Source organism: Bos indicus, chromosome 15, assembly GCF_029378745.1.
Source record: "Bos indicus isolate NIAB-ARS_2022 breed Sahiwal x Tharparkar chromosome 15, NIAB-ARS_B.indTharparkar_mat_pri_1.0, whole genome shotgun sequence".
In the NCBI taxonomy this organism is placed as follows: domain Eukaryota; kingdom Metazoa; phylum Chordata; class Mammalia; order Artiodactyla; family Bovidae; genus Bos; species Bos indicus.
The window spans coordinates 31,438,963-31,454,629 of record NC_091774.1 but is presented as its reverse complement, the minus strand read 5'-3'; the positions used below and the strand labels follow the sequence as shown (position 1 = coordinate 31,454,629).

Sequence of the window (15,667 nt, the reverse complement as noted above, 5' to 3'; positions counted from 1 at the left end):
AACAATGGTTCTTCACCACAGATAGTTTGAGATAGAGAAGTTTAAAAGAAGCTTAGCCTGATCAGCATACAAAGATGGAGACAGGACTGGATAATGACAAAATTTTCTGCTTAATTCCTAAATAAATATTTAACACATTTCACATGTAAAACAATAACATAAGCAGATTTTTTGTAAATGTATAAATAACACAAAGTACCACTGCTAACTGCTGTAACTGAAAAATGTGAGTGGATGTCTTTTCTGTTTGGCATAAGGAAACTTTCCTATTCTTTTTCTTTCTCTACTCTCCCCCACATTGGCAGACAGTACACCTACCAATTGTTTTATCTCTATTCACCTTCCAAACCAATGGGCCTTCGTGAATCATCTTCCTTTTTGTTAAATCCAAATTCTGTCAAAATAAGGAGAATTATATACAAATTATTTCCAAGCACTTAAATGATATTCCATAGTGTCTCCTTTCAAGAAATTCCTAATATAAAAGACATCATTTACATTCACGATTATTGATATCTGTAAGCTACTGAAAACAGAATAAAAATCCAGTTAAAGTAAGCTGCATAAAATATTCTAAAAAGGAAAATGCATCTCGTAGAAAAACACCCAAGAGTAAAATCTTCCCAATCGCACTCTAAACAGATGACAACAGCTAATAAAAATGAAGCAAACGTTCAGTCCCTAGAGTCTCAACCCCCTTCCTTATTTTTTTCTATGCATAACTAACTAGACCATGGCTTATGCATATGAAGCCTCTGAGTTCTAGGCTCTTGTTCCAAAAAAAGCTCTAAGGACAGCATTCACAGAAGTCCAGGAAGTACTCAGGCTTGCTCTAAATATCAATAACTTGAGAGAATTATCTTTTAGTATAAGCAGCTCTAGAAAAATCTTAAGTCTCTGGAAGTTAGGAAGCTCAGCATATCAGCATGTTTTGATAAGCTGTTATGTAGGACATAAAAGTCTATTTTAATAGTTACCAAATAAATCTGCCAAAAGAACCAGTGAAACAGTACAAGAAAGACTTAAAATCCTCAGAAGTTAATTAACACAAAAACTCCATGTACTAGAAATAACAATTTATAAATATTTTACTATCATTCCAGTAATGGTTTCAACTTTAATGCTTTAGAAGAGCTTCATAGAAAAATAATTATATTCTTTAACTCAAAAATCTGGAAAGTTCCAACAGTAAACAGCCCTACTCTTACTCAAACTATAGAGTACAATAAAATTAAATTTAACAGTAAGGAATGTTCCTTAGTCTCCCACAAATTCTTGTCACAAAAAGTTAGTTTCACACAAAATATTACTCTTATGAAAGACTAAAGCAGTCTTTACACACAGACCAAGACATTTAAAAGGAAGAAAACAATCCTTAGTATAGACAATGTATGATATAAGAACTCCTTCAGGTCACGTATGTTCTCACTGAGATGTTAATCATCTGCCAGGTCTTCAGTACTTTTTTTTTTTTAATTTTTAAAAATTTTTTATTTTATTTTTTAACTTTACAATATTGTATTGGTTTTGCCATGTATCAACATGAATCCGCCACAGGTATACACGTGTTTCCCATCCTGAACCCTCCTCCCTCCTCCCTCCCCGTACTATCCCTCTGGGTCGTCCCAGTGCACCAGCCCCAAGCATCCAGTATCGTGCATCGAACCTGGACTGGCGACTCGTTTCATATATGATATTATACATGTTTCAATGCCATTCTCCCAAATCATCCCACCCTCTCCCTCTCCCACAGAGTCCAAAAGACCATCTCTTACCCTGAGCTCTTCAACATTTGGGTATTCTGACAACTTCAGATTAGAGGTATCAAGGCGACGCTGATAATCTTCCAAGCGCTGAAAATCAGAGAGGACGGAGCTAAGGTTACTCCTTTGAGGATCAATGACCTCCCTGTTTCTTAATTGAATGCGGACACTGCCCCTGCATTTACTGAGCGCTCTGCAACATCAGCCACAACTGACAACTCACTCTTTCTTAAAACACTCCTTCTTTCGGCTTTGGTGACACTACCCTCTCCTGGTTTTCCTTCCACCTCTTCAGCTCTTCCAATCTTTTTTTCAAACTCTCTGGCCTCTAACTAGCTTGTATTTAATTTCTAAATAGTAAATCATGTACATGGTACAAAATTCAGAAAGTAATATAAGGCACACAAAAAACAGTAAGTCTCCCTCTATGTTTGTCCACGCTTTCCCCACCCCCAGTTTTCTTTAAAGAAGTAATCACTAATACCCATTTCCTGGGTAGCCTATGAGGAAAATTCTAAGCAAAAAAGAACACATATGGATATAAGTTAGCTTGGCTCTGTGCATTCTAAAGGAGATCAGCCCTGGGTGTTCTTTGGAAGGACTGATGCTAAAGCTGAAACTCCAGTACTTTGGCCACCTCATGCAAAGAGTTGACTCATTGGAAAAGACTCTGATGCTGGGAGGGATTCGGGACAGGAGGAGAAGGGGACAACAGAGGATGAGATGGCTGGATGGCATCACCGACTCGTTGGACTTGAGTTTGGGTCAACTCCGGGAGATGGTGATGGACAGGGAAGCCTGGAGTGCTGCGATTCATGGGGTCGAAAAGAGTTGGACACGACTGAGCGACTGAACTGAACTGAACTGCCTCTGTGCATGCTGTGTGTAGATACACCCTTTTTAAAAGAAATATATGGTAACATAATATTTTCATATATGTATCACTTATTAAAAAATAACAATATAGTCATATACACATTTCTGTGTGTGCATCATATCAATGTATCTTGGTGATGGTTCCATTAGCAAATAGAGAGTGGGCTCATTTTTTCAGTGGCTGTGTGGTATTCAACTTTGTGAAAAAGCTATAGTTTAATTACATCTTACTAATGGACATGTATATTAGGATCCACTTTCAGAGGAAAAATGGTTGGATTAAAGGGTGCATACATTTTCCCCAAGATTATAAAATATTTCTAAATAGAAAGGTCGGCATGTATATAGTAAATGCCCATATACTCATCTAGATTCCACAATTAACATCTGCTCTATCTGCTTTACCATGTATCTGTCCATCTACTCATCCCTCTATCTATTCATCAATCCATTTGATATTTTGGATGTGATTCAAAATAAGTTACAGATATAAGCACACTTTAAACATTTCATCATTAACAGAGCTAACAAGAGTTCAATATTCTTAATGGGAGTTCAATATTTGTTTATATACAGTGAAATGTACACATTTTAAGTGTACCTTTCCATGAGCTTTTACCAATGCATATACTTACGCAGTCAAACTCCTATCAAGATACAAAATATGGCCATCACTTCAGAAGGCTCTCTCATACTTCCTCCTAGCTAATATCTGTCCCCACATCTTCAGTGACAAACCACTTTTCTGATTTTTTTCCACCATAAATTAGTTTAGCTAGGTCTTATAAGTTCACTAAACAGAATATTTATGTGTGTACTCTTTTGTGTCCAGTTTCTTTCACTCAGAATAATGTTTGTGAGATTCACCCATTATTGCTGGTATTACTTTAGTTTATGACTATACTACATTTGGTTTATGCTACAAACATTCCAGTAGAAGTCTATGGGCATATATCTTCATTTCTCTTGGGTAGATCACTAAGAAGAGAATGCTGGATCAAAAGATGAACACGTGAATATGTGTTTTTTAAATATAGATATAAATTTCTAATTTTCCCTCTAGGGTTATAACATTTTACATTACAAACAACAAAATTCCTGTTTTTCCAAAGTTTTACCAACAGACTGAATGAATGAGCAAACAAGCAGCTAGAGATGCTCAAGAGAGCCAAACACAACTCTGACGTCCTACCACAAACTGATCTGGCCCCACCTACTACATGAATAGGTAACCAGTGTTCTGCCCTTCAATTATGTAATAACAGCTACAAGGGTTACTAACAGGCTCTGGGTAACACGAATTTAACGTTCTTATTCTCACTGTCAACCTGTGTCTTCTTGCTTTTTCCTTCTTACCTGCTTGTTCTCTGCCTCCTTAACAGCCTGGTTCACATAATTTAAGATCTGACGACAGTGATCTGCAGCTTTCTTCACCTTCTCCCTTTCTGTTGGCCACTCTAAATATGGTGAAAAAAATCCAAAATGTAAAATGGAGGAAATCAGAAAAGAATATAAGCATATATATATATATATAAAGGAGATACCACTTTATTTCAACAGTATGAAAGCATACTAAGACCTTGAATATTTTTATACCAGGATAAAAAATCTACAGCAGAATCTTAGTTTAGGTAGTCTTGGGACAGGTAAGACTTCTTATCACAGTCTTTAAGCATAAATACTAATTTTTAAAAAGATATCAAATGTGAGGAGTGATGCTTTATATCGAGTATCAAGCCCACCCCAAGAAACGAGTTTCATTCACATTGTAAGCTTATATAAATGAGACTCCTTTCTCCTTGCAATTTCAAAGTGTATAGCCTACAAGATTATGTACAGTTGACTAGTTAAACAATAATTTTGAGTGATAAAATAATTAAAAATAGCTCCAAAATAAGTTTCTTTAAATCTGGGATTAAAGAAAGAAAATAACTTACAATACTTGTTATTAAAAGAAGATGAAATTCACCAAAATGTACTGAGATTGTGTTGAAGTTATGTTTTGGTAAAGAATACCAAATCAGAATATTTAAAATTATAATCCTCTAAACAACAGTTCAATTATACTGAATAAATATATTAAAGTACAAAAATTAATGTGTATGAATATTTTCAAATTCCCAGGCATAAGAAATAGGCATTTAATTACACAGAAGTATTGAGAACTAAGTAAGTATAAGAACCTAAAGCTCAATTGAGAAACTCAGATTCACTTTGTATTTTAAAACAAGAGAGCTGGAGTGATAATACACTGACTGGACTTAATGAAAGTACATATCAATAGATATAAAACATCTCTTCAACCTGGTACAGGCCTTCACCAAAGGAAATAGGATGATACATGCTAGAGGAAGTATTGGTAAACTTTTCCTGTATATTTTACAGGCCAAATGGTCTTTGTCACAACTATTTAACCCTGTTGTACAGCAAAAGCAGTCAAGAGATAATATTTCAACAAGTGAGCATGACTGGCTGATTTATGTTCCAATAAAACTTTTCTTACAAAAATATGTGTGAGCCAGATTTAACCATGATCCACAGATTGCTTAAACCCTGTGCCTGAGCTACTAATGGAGCACATTAAATCAAACAGCCTGAAGACAACTGGAATCTTGCTAGACTATTTTGCCATACTACTTGGAAATTCAAAGTGCCAGACACCAGGATGCTGTGAGAGATTATTCAGCAAAATGTGCTTTTGTTGTTGTTGCTCTGAAGCTCTTTAATTTCAGTGAGAATGTTGTACCTGTGTATTTGGCAATATTGTCCAGGAGAAGAGGGTACTTAGTAAGCCTCTGCATTTGAGTGGGAATGATATCCTTTAGCTGCAAACGACGACACAGTGGATTACTCTCAGCGTCCTAAAATTAAAGGCAAATAGTGAATTTGTAATTCTTATTAGGACTATAATTACCTAACATGCACCATATATTCATCATACAGTTCTGGTTCAGCATCACAGTTCTGGTTATTAAATCAAGACTTAAAACCTGCCAGGACATGCCACTGGCACACTCCACTTCTGTTTTCTTCTTTAATCATATAATGTAGCCTTTATCACTCAGCAAATGGCTCTGTGCTATCTGTTTAAGCAAGGATTGAGAACATCCATAATCATCTCTAAGAACTGCTTTCTTGTGAAAAAGTTTTATCTTTACATACTAAGAAAATCTAGTTATGTTTTCCAATGATTGGCTTTCCCACCAAAAGCTAATCAATCAGTTAATCTGCTATCTGCCACTCCAAGTAGGCACAGTAGATTATAAATATAGATATATCAGCTCAGCTGTAACAGAGGTCTGCAAACTTCTCAATAATATGCCAGACGTGGCTTTGAATGTCATCAGTCTCTGTCACAACTATTCCATTCCGCTGTTTTAACACAAAAGCAGCCAGAAATAACACCTAAAGGATTGAACTTGGCTCTGTGGAGTAGAGTTCTAAGAAGGCCTCCAAGATTCCAATTTTCTGGTGTACAACCTGTATAACCCACCCCCTGCCCTTGAGTGTGGACAGAACCTATCAATATGATGGGTTATCGCTCCTGTGATTAGGTGACTATCAGTTAACTGAGTCAATCAAAAAGGAGATTGTCCTAGGTGAGAATAACTTAATCAGAGGAGTCTTTAAAAGCAAGCTCTGTCAGAGAGACACGTTCCTACTGGCCTGGAAGAGAACACCACATCTTATAAACTGCCTACAGGGGCTATGTGGCAAAGAGATTTGGGCGCTTGCTAGGAGCCCAGAGCAGTTGCTAGCCAACAACAGCAAGAAGACAGGGTTCTCGATTATACATTTACAAGGAAGTGAATTCTGCTGACAACTAGTGAGCTTAAGAGAGTCCCAGATGAGAACTGCAGCTGCAAGTGATACCTTGATTTCAGCCTGATGAAAGCATGAAGAAAGAACATAGATAAACTGTATTTGTACTCTTAAACTACAAAACTGTGACATGATACATCTGCATCAAGTTTCAACATTTGTGGTGATTTGTCTACAGCAATACAAAATAAACTGTGTTCCAATAAAACTTAATTTATAAAAACAGGGAAGAGGCCGGATATGGCCCGCGGGCTCTAGTTTGCTGATGGTTATCTATACCAATATATAGCCCAGTAAGCATGACTGCTGTTTGACTCTTCTCTGGGCTGGCTATAAGGCCCTTCTCAGGTTTTGACAGGATTATTTCAATAGTGTGCATGGCCATTTCCTGCAATATCTCCAAGGCAATGTGGAGGCAATATCTTCTAAGTCAAATATTTTAATCCCATCATATATTCTTTATAATTCACCATTACAGTATCACCTTTATATCCTCCAGTAATTTAAGAGATAATGTATGGCTTTAAAAATGTAAACATAGATATAACCCTTATGCAAAATTTTAGTCTTAGAATTCCCCTAGTTCATTCCGTAACTGACCCCCAAAAAAACTGCCTTTTTTTTTTTTGGTTACATGACTCACTCAACTCACCTGCACAAAAGTCTGGAATCGAGAATCCTTTTTCTGGCGAGACTTGATCATTTCCAGGGCAAAGGGTTGGTTACTGCAAAAGGTAGCAGCAGCATGTTTCAACTTTTCCTCCCCGGATCCACTGAACTGTGCCAAGAACACAAAGAACACAATAGAGAATGGGATACTGAGCTTATGTAAGGCCAGGCAAAAAGACAGACAGCCACAACCCTTCCAGTATCCCAGTAAGTATCCCCAAGTGATAAGGAGCAGAAATCTACATATTTAATGTGGATTATCAAGGATTCTCCACTAAAAAACTTCTGACTCTGATGTATCCAGACCTTTTTTGATCATCGTATAATATTTTCTTGTTCACAGCTTACCACAACTTAACCTTTTCAGTCTATCCCACTTCTGACAGAAAGGTTGACACCTGGGGAATATGAGACACGAAATGCTTAAAGACTGAGATTAAAATTTGATTTTCTTAGAATCTGACACCTTCACAAAAATTACTATCTTACTGCTCTAGGAAGAAAATCCTTGGGATTCAAGCTTACTTTCTTACTTATGAAATCCAGGGCAGGTCATAACTTCTCTGGGTCACAATAAAATTAAATCACCTCTGCTTCACCTATGCAGAAGGTGGAGCTCCATCCCTTAAATTTCTCTTAGGGAAGATTCATGAGCCTATGAACCTCTTTTACTAAAAATTATACTTTTACTGGCTTTCCAGGTAATGCTACTGGTAAAGAACCCACCTGCCAACGCAGGAGATGTTAAGAGATGCGGATTCGACCCCTAAGTTGGGAAGACTCCCCTGGTGAAGAGGACAGCAATCCACTCCATTGTTCTGGCCTGGAGAACTCCATGGACAGAGGGGCCTAGTGGGCTACAGTCCATGGGGTCGCAAAGAGTTGGACACGACTGAGTGACTAAGTGCAGCACAGCACAGGGCATTTGTAGGTAAATGCTCAGTACTTTCCTCTTCAACTATGAAGCACGCAAAGTGATGTTTTAATAGGTTGCTCCAATGTTGTATTTTTATTTTAAATATGACACTCAACATATTTAGAGATGAGACTGGCAGAATTTTTGGTATGTTAGTCAATCTAGGTACCAGGCAATTACTAACAGCAGCTGGGTTTACAAAAGAAAATAACACCCCAGGCTCAAGCAGTTTTACAGTGGTTTTACTAGCAGCAAAAGTACATATAAGGTGATCTCATGGGGCCAATACTGGAAAAATACTCTCCAAAACTATTTTTAAAAGATAAAATAAATCTAGACACCTATTTACGATTTCTGCTTTTAGTATTTCTGGCCAATGCTTTGCCCTAAATTAAGCATTTGGACCTAGCAGCAACTAGCCAAACTGGTTAGTCTATTTTGCTTTTCCTCAATCTCTTATAGGCAAAACACACTGGTCAAGAATACAGTTCTTTTTACATGCTCTAAAATAAATTTTCTGTCCCACTTTTAAGAGGTATCTCTTTTTCACATGTAATATTTATATAGTCCAAAGGGCTATTACAAGAGGACCAACTGTACTTTTGTACTTAATAAAGTACATAAATAAAGTACATAAATAATGATGAATCTCACTTGACACTTGGTGTTAAACATTATTTATATGAGATGTAAATTAAACTGCTTCAGAATCAAGATAGATATCTTAAGTCCATATGACTCACAACTTTTTAATCCAAATGGAGAAGAAAATTGATGCTACGCTATGTCATACTACAAATTTTCTATTTCAAGTTTGGTAGTGTGCTGCCAAGCCCACAGAACTCAGAGATCAAGAAACAAAATGAGTCACACGACCACAGAGTAGCCACAGAATAAGCTGAATTTTCAAGGAAGTTAAGTCTCCTTAACAACAAATAATGCCAGCATGGGTCTAAGGAGAAAATGCTTTGTAAAGTTCAGGAAATGCAAGGTGAGACTGGATTAGGATTCCCTGATCCTGTTTTACATGTCAAGTGGCTAATCATTAAGAAGAGATCTACTAATAGATTAGTAGATTCTGAGTCATGGTCTCACCATCAGAGGAGAGTAAGATGAAGATTGTTTTGGTCAACTTATCAGTGTTTAATCTTTCTAAAAGTTATCATTGTAAAATTACCAAAATCTTTTGGCATTTCCTCAAGCAGTCTACATACTGAAGTAAGTATCTGCTGGCATATCTAAACAGTTCCTGTTCAATCAGTGTTAAAATTTTGGGAACGTCACATGTTTTACTATTACTCATAGGCTTAACTATAGGACTTTCTTTAAGCGTCTAGATCAACTCCATTTTCATGTAGGAAGATTTTCTATATGCTCCAGTTTAGGTGTCCCCCAAAATAACCTGTATTCTCCCCTTTTTGTAACATTAATCACACCTGAAATAATGACTATTCTTTTCCCCGTACTGATTATAAGTTCCACAAGGGCAGGAGCCGTATCTGTTCTGACTGCCACTGTATCCCCAGCACCTAGAACAGTGAGTATATGCTGACAAAGAGTCAGCCAGAAAGATAAATGCAATCTGCCAAGCAGCTACTATAGTCTCTGAACCCTCTTTCCTTATACTGTAAATAAGGTTAAGTAATTTTCTCTTTTCTGCTTTTGTGATGGTAGCTCACAATCTGTAATTGTCCAGGGTTTTACAGTACATTTCTGAGATTTTGACAATAAAAGACAGCTAAAATTCCACATCAGTTAAATTATTTTTATCAAGGTCCATTTTACTCTACGTTCTTTAAAACACAAAGAACTATTATTTTTAATTTGATGAGAAAAGAGCATGCAGTTGAATGGGCACTTATTAGAAGACTAATTAAGAATACACACTTGGACCCTTTTTATCTTTACATTAAAGGATGAGTTTGCATACTTGGGAAGGTTAGTAGCTTAACCTTAAATCTGATCAAATGCCTATGAAAATTTTTAAATGAAATCACCAATGTCCTTACCCAGATCAGCAAATCTTCCCCAATCTGATCAATAACAGAGGTCTCATTCCTCTTCCGAATGGCCTTCATTTGCTCATTCAATCCAACTAAGGGGGTGAAAAACGATGAAAAAAAATTAAGCATACATTCACTTCAGGCTGAGATACTGGTAGTATCATGAATCTAAATTTAAAAAAAAAAAAGGATTTTTCAGAGTAGTATGACTTCTTCCCTCATAGTTCAGTCAGTAAAGAATCTGCCTGCAATGCAGGAATCTGCCTGCGATGCAGGAGATCCAGGTTCAATTCCTGGGTCCAGAAGATCCCGCAGAGAAGGAAATGGCAACCCACTCCAGTATTCTTGCCTAGAAAATCCCATGGACAGAGGAACCTGGTGGGCTACGGTCCATGGGGTTGAAAGAGTGGGACACGACTTAGCGACTAAGCCACATAGCTTCTAATTGCCTTAAATATAAATCTGGACATAATTCCTATACATCTACATATTTTTAGTTCTATATGAAAACCAGTTGCCAAAGCATAAAATAATGTGGAAATGAGCACATTATATACAGTACAGGGGCATCAAATACACATTTAACTTCAAGATTCCATCTGTAACCAGCCATGCTTGTAAGAAAACAAACTTCGACTGTACAAGTGACTCTGCCCACTATTCCTCTCAAAACGTGTGTTCCCAGGCAACGGACATCATCATGCTCAAATGTGTCACGCACACCGGTGAGACTCAGGAGCAAAAGGCAACTGTTCGGTGGGTGGGTGTTGCTAGGTGGTGATGGCATCCTTAATGAAAGACAGACTAAAAGTAAGGGTCCTGGAGAAACAGTGACTTAAAGAGAGAGGAACTGATACTATTGTCTCCAAAGCCCAAGATGACTATAACCAGGGACAGACAGCAGCACTGATTTTTAATGTATTCATTCAAGCATTCCAAGCAACAAAACCATAAAATAATTTAATTCCTGAATGTTTTGGATTATATGTTATATATCACTACTTACAAAATATATTTATACATATATTACACAGAGTATATATTTTAAAAAACATATATAATGTAAGTAATCAGGAATTTCCAAGGTTAATTTTAACTATTTATGTTTTTTGTCTTAGGCACTGACTTTAGGCCCTAAGTTCTGTGTTAATACTCTGAATAAAAAAAGTTGATGTGGTGAAAGTAAGGAATTGGGGAGAAATTCAAAGATCCAATTATTTCTTTATCTTATGCTCACATATAATTATAGAACTTTCAGGAATGCCAACATGGATACATTTATTTATAAGATTTTACTGTTATGGTGCCTTTTTATACCAACAATCTTTTATCTATTGGAAATGTTAGGAACAAAGATCAGAGTCAATTTATCTTACTGTGAAGTTGAAGAATATCTTCTAAGTTTGAAAAAATTTTCCGTAGTTCTGAAGGTGACAAAATTCCTTCTCTGGACACTCGCTGATAAAACACTTGATCTAGAACCTTCAATGTTCGAACATGAGCTCTTTCAGTGTAGAACAATTCTAAGCAGAAAAACAGGAAACATAAAATGTTACCTTACTTAGAATGAGATCAAACATACACTTTGGCTGAAATTAAGAACCAAATGACTAATATAATCATTATTTATAGTTTTGACAGGATACGGTATCTCTGAAGTCACTTCTTAATTCCATGAAACCCTACTATATACTGGCTGTAAGAGTTGAATACTGCTAAATGAAAAGTATCATTTAAACTATTCTGTACTTACAAGATAACAATGTACTCCAAAATCCATGGGTTGCCAGCACCAACCAATCACAACTACAACATTAGAAAACTGTAAGTCCAAATATCACATAGTCTTTGAACTGAACCCTCTTCAAAAGTAATAGCATTCTATGTTATCTAACTTGCCTATTAACTCTAATTAATTAAGCAGGCTGCACTGGGTGCCCGCTGCTGCCCAGGGACTTTCTCCAGCTGCAGCAAGCAGGGTCTACTCTCTGGTTGCGGCGGATTGGCTTCTTACTGTGGTGGCTTCTTCTGTTGCAGGGCACAGACTCTAGAGCGCACGCTTCAGGAGTTGTGGCACAGAGGCTTAGCTGCCCCACAGGCGTGTGGGATCTTCCGGGACCAGGGACTGAACCCATGTCCCTTGCATTAGCAGGTGGATTCTTAACCACTGGACCACCAGGGAAGTCCTGCCTATAGACTCTCATTTCTGAGGCCAAACTTTTTAATTTCACCATGTCTCAATGTTGCTAGAGACAGGAAGCATATGTATTCAAATCACAACTTAAAGATAGTAATAGGTACAGCTTCTGTGTCATATACGCTAGGGTAAAATAAAGCACATTACACAAGGATAAAGGGAGACCTAGATTTTAGTTTTCTTCCCATCACTTACCAGCTGCATGATCCTGACTAATTCAATTAGTTATTCTGAGCCTTGGCTCTCTCATTTATAATCTACGCGCAAAAAAATAACAGAGCCTGAAAGTAAAGTGAGGGCACAAGTGTTGTCTCAATGATTCTTCATGTTTAAGATCTATGATGATATGAATTTTAAATAACTTGAATGCTAAACACATTTTCCTTTTAAATTATCAATAAGAATCATACAATCATTTGCATTTTTAAGTTGGAAAGTTCAGGGATCATCTATTAATTTCCTCTCTGTTCAAAACAAACGCTGAGTATAAACTCTGAAGCAAACTCCAAGGTTTGGGGTTGGTTTAACTCTAATAAAACTCAATATATGTGAATAACAAAAATGCATTAAACTCACCATTAATTACTTCCTGTCTTTTGATCTCACAAGGCTTTAGTCCCAATAACACTTCTCGACTGACAAGCTGTTGCCAGTTGGGTGGGTCCGTCTCTAAGTCATTTTCAAACTGTTCATCCTCACTCTGACTTTCTCCAAAAGCTATGCTGTCAAACCTAATGAAGAACAAATAATGATTTCTATTTCAGGACATCACACGGACAATGGGAGACGGCACAAGTCTTTATGTTACAGTCAATTAGTCAGATTTCTGAAGTATTACTTAGCAGAGCCTAAAACATCATCCTCCCTTACAAAATAGCTTACATGTGTTATAAACACTTCCATAAATTTTTAAATAGTTGTGTTTATTAAGAAATTTCTTTTATACTATCTAACAGATTTGTACATGGGGCTTTTTTTTCCTTTAAAACTAGGACTTTAGGGAAAAAAGATATATTTCTTAAAATATGTCCACTGAAAGCTACTTTAGGATTACTTACTTTCGAAAGGGCTTTGGTGTCCCATGTTCAGTCACTCTAAAACAATGGAGAATAGACAGTCAACATACAAATAAAATGGTGATGAAAAAACTGATGACAAAGATATTCAAAATTGTGTTAAACCACAGTGACCGATAAATAATTCTTCTGGATATTGTAATGACTTAATATCAAATAAATTAAAAAACATTTCAGTACCTAATATTTACTACCAATAAATTCTATTTCTTTCCCCAAAAAAGCATGTAGAAAAAAACACTACTAAGTATAGGCATACTATACAGTGAGAAACTTTTAACAATGTCCTAAACACCCCTAAGACACCCCTGAATTACCTCTCTACTTCCCATTCTTCCTCCTGCACCTGGTCTAATGGAGGAGGTGGGAAATCAAAGATGGTGTTGGGAGTACGAGGAGTGCCATCCAAGGAGTCTCCAGATGCTGGCGTTTCTCCAGCTTGTTTTGATCCTGAAAAGACAAAAGTCAGACATTCAGATGCTGTTCATAAGGACAATGATTTAAAAAAAAAAAAAATTCAGTCCCCTAGAAAGCTTCAGTCTCAGCCATGGTCATATTCTTACTTAAACAACTGCAGGTTAGCTAGAAACAAAATTCTAACATAAAATTTTAACATGCACTAAAAAATAAACTGGAATATCATTTTTCAGTTCAGTTCAATTCAGTCGCTCAGTCGTGTCCGACTCTGTGACCCCAAAGACTGCAGCATGCCAGGCTTCCCCATCCATCATTTTTACGCAGCTTAAAAAAAATCAACATAAGACACGGCAACTACTAGGAAGAGCATGTGATACGGAGAAACATTCTCTATATCCTTTTTACTCCAAGTACCAATCTTCTTCATTCAAATTTTAGTTATCATGATGGTCTACCTCCAAATAACTTCATATTTCTCATCTCTGAAGAGTCTGCTCACTTATTCATCCCATTTTCACTTCCCGTCCTTTTTTTCTTCCCATTCTTTAACATATATATTATTATTCCTAGTTATCTGTTACTCCCTAAGTTTACATGATGGAATTATATATATATATTTGTTCCAACAAGGCGTTAAGTGTCTTAACTTTCCTCTATGTCACATTAGGTATTTGTGTCCGTCTCCTTCTCTTTAATTGTGTTTCTTTCCTTTTACCTTTCATGTCTTTCAGTTACATTTTTACTTGTATCCTTAAGAGGATTTTTTACATTTCCATTCTGATCTGCAGCCACAACTAAAATATTCTATGCTTCGCCTAATAGGCTGATTCTAAGAGTCTGAAAAAAAAATAGTGTACTTACATTATTGTGACCATACACATATTGTAATACAACATACCCTATACATATTTTTCTTGCCAGGTTAAGAGGCATGTTAGGTTAGGATTATGTTTTCTTTTCTACTGGTCCAATGCTACAACTCCTAGGTCACATGAAATAGAATGTTTATTACATTAAAGTCATACACTCCATCAGTCACTTTCAGATTATGCCTCTGTTTGCTTCATGTTTCAATCATGAAGCCTTCCTGTCATCAGCCACCTGTGGAAGCACAGAAGCAGGTCTCTTGGCCCTGTTAAGCTTTTACATGGCTGGCTGACATCCTGACTACAACTTTATGAGAGAGTCCAACCCAAAACTGCCTAGCTAAGGTGCTCCTGAGCTCCTCACACACCAAAAATGTGAAGTAGTAAATATTTTTTGTGTGTTACGCCATTAAGTTTTGGGATAATTTATTACAAAGCAATTGATAACTAATAAAACAGTTATTATATATAACAGTTATATTAAGACTTCTTGGTCTCTGCTCCTTTTTCATAACATGCTATTCTTACTTTAGATATAATAACCTTTTTAATTTCTTCAAGAATACTATCTAATTTGGAGGTATTTTTATAAGTTCTTACTTATTACCTAAATTGTTTTCTGCTAGTGGCAGTTTTTCTGTTTATTTTGTATTTTCCTCTTTATGCCCCGAATAGGTTTGGTGGTATGGTTTTTCCTGTGGTCATGTATGGATGTGAGAGTTGGACTGTGAAGAAGGCTGAGCGCCGAAGAATTGATGCTTTTAAACTGTGGTGTTGGATAAGACTCTTGAGAGGCCCTTGGACTGCAAGGAGATCCAACCAGTCCATTCTGAAGGAGGATCAGTCCTGGGATTTCTTTGGAAGGAATGATGCTAAAGCTGCAACTCCAATACTTTGGCCACCTCATGCGAAGAGTTGACTCATTGGAAAAGACTCTGATGCTGGGAGGGACTGGGGGCAAGAGGAGAAGGGGATGACAGAGGATGAGATGGCTGGATGGCATCACTGACTTGATGGACGTGTGTCTCAGTGAACTCCAGGAGTTGGTGATGGAAAGGGAGG

General features: G+C 36.8%; 1 protein-coding gene across 4 annotated transcripts in view; it reads right to left on the bottom strand.

The window, feature by feature from the left end:
* The window catches only part of ARHGEF12 (Rho guanine nucleotide exchange factor 12), a 169,086-nt gene that overhangs the window by 13,745 nt on the left and 139,674 nt on the right, over nt 1–15,667 (bottom strand). For all 4 annotated transcript variants that reach the window (XM_070803551.1, XM_070803552.1, XM_019974985.2 and 1 more), the window contains 10 exons: nt 13,640–13,772; nt 13,305–13,340; nt 12,823–12,977; nt 11,426–11,572; nt 10,056–10,141; nt 7,114–7,239; nt 5,386–5,500; nt 3,996–4,096; nt 1,776–1,853; nt 319–394 (listed from right to left, as the gene is read on the bottom strand). In XM_070803551.1, coding sequence (XP_070659652.1) covers nt 319–394; nt 1,776–1,853; nt 3,996–4,096; nt 5,386–5,500; nt 7,114–7,239; nt 10,056–10,141; nt 11,426–11,572; nt 12,823–12,977; nt 13,305–13,340; nt 13,640–13,772 — 1,053 coding nt within the window. The remainder of the gene's footprint in view (nt 1–318; nt 395–1,775; nt 1,854–3,995; nt 4,097–5,385; nt 5,501–7,113; nt 7,240–10,055; nt 10,142–11,425; nt 11,573–12,822; nt 12,978–13,304; nt 13,341–13,639; nt 13,773–15,667) is intronic.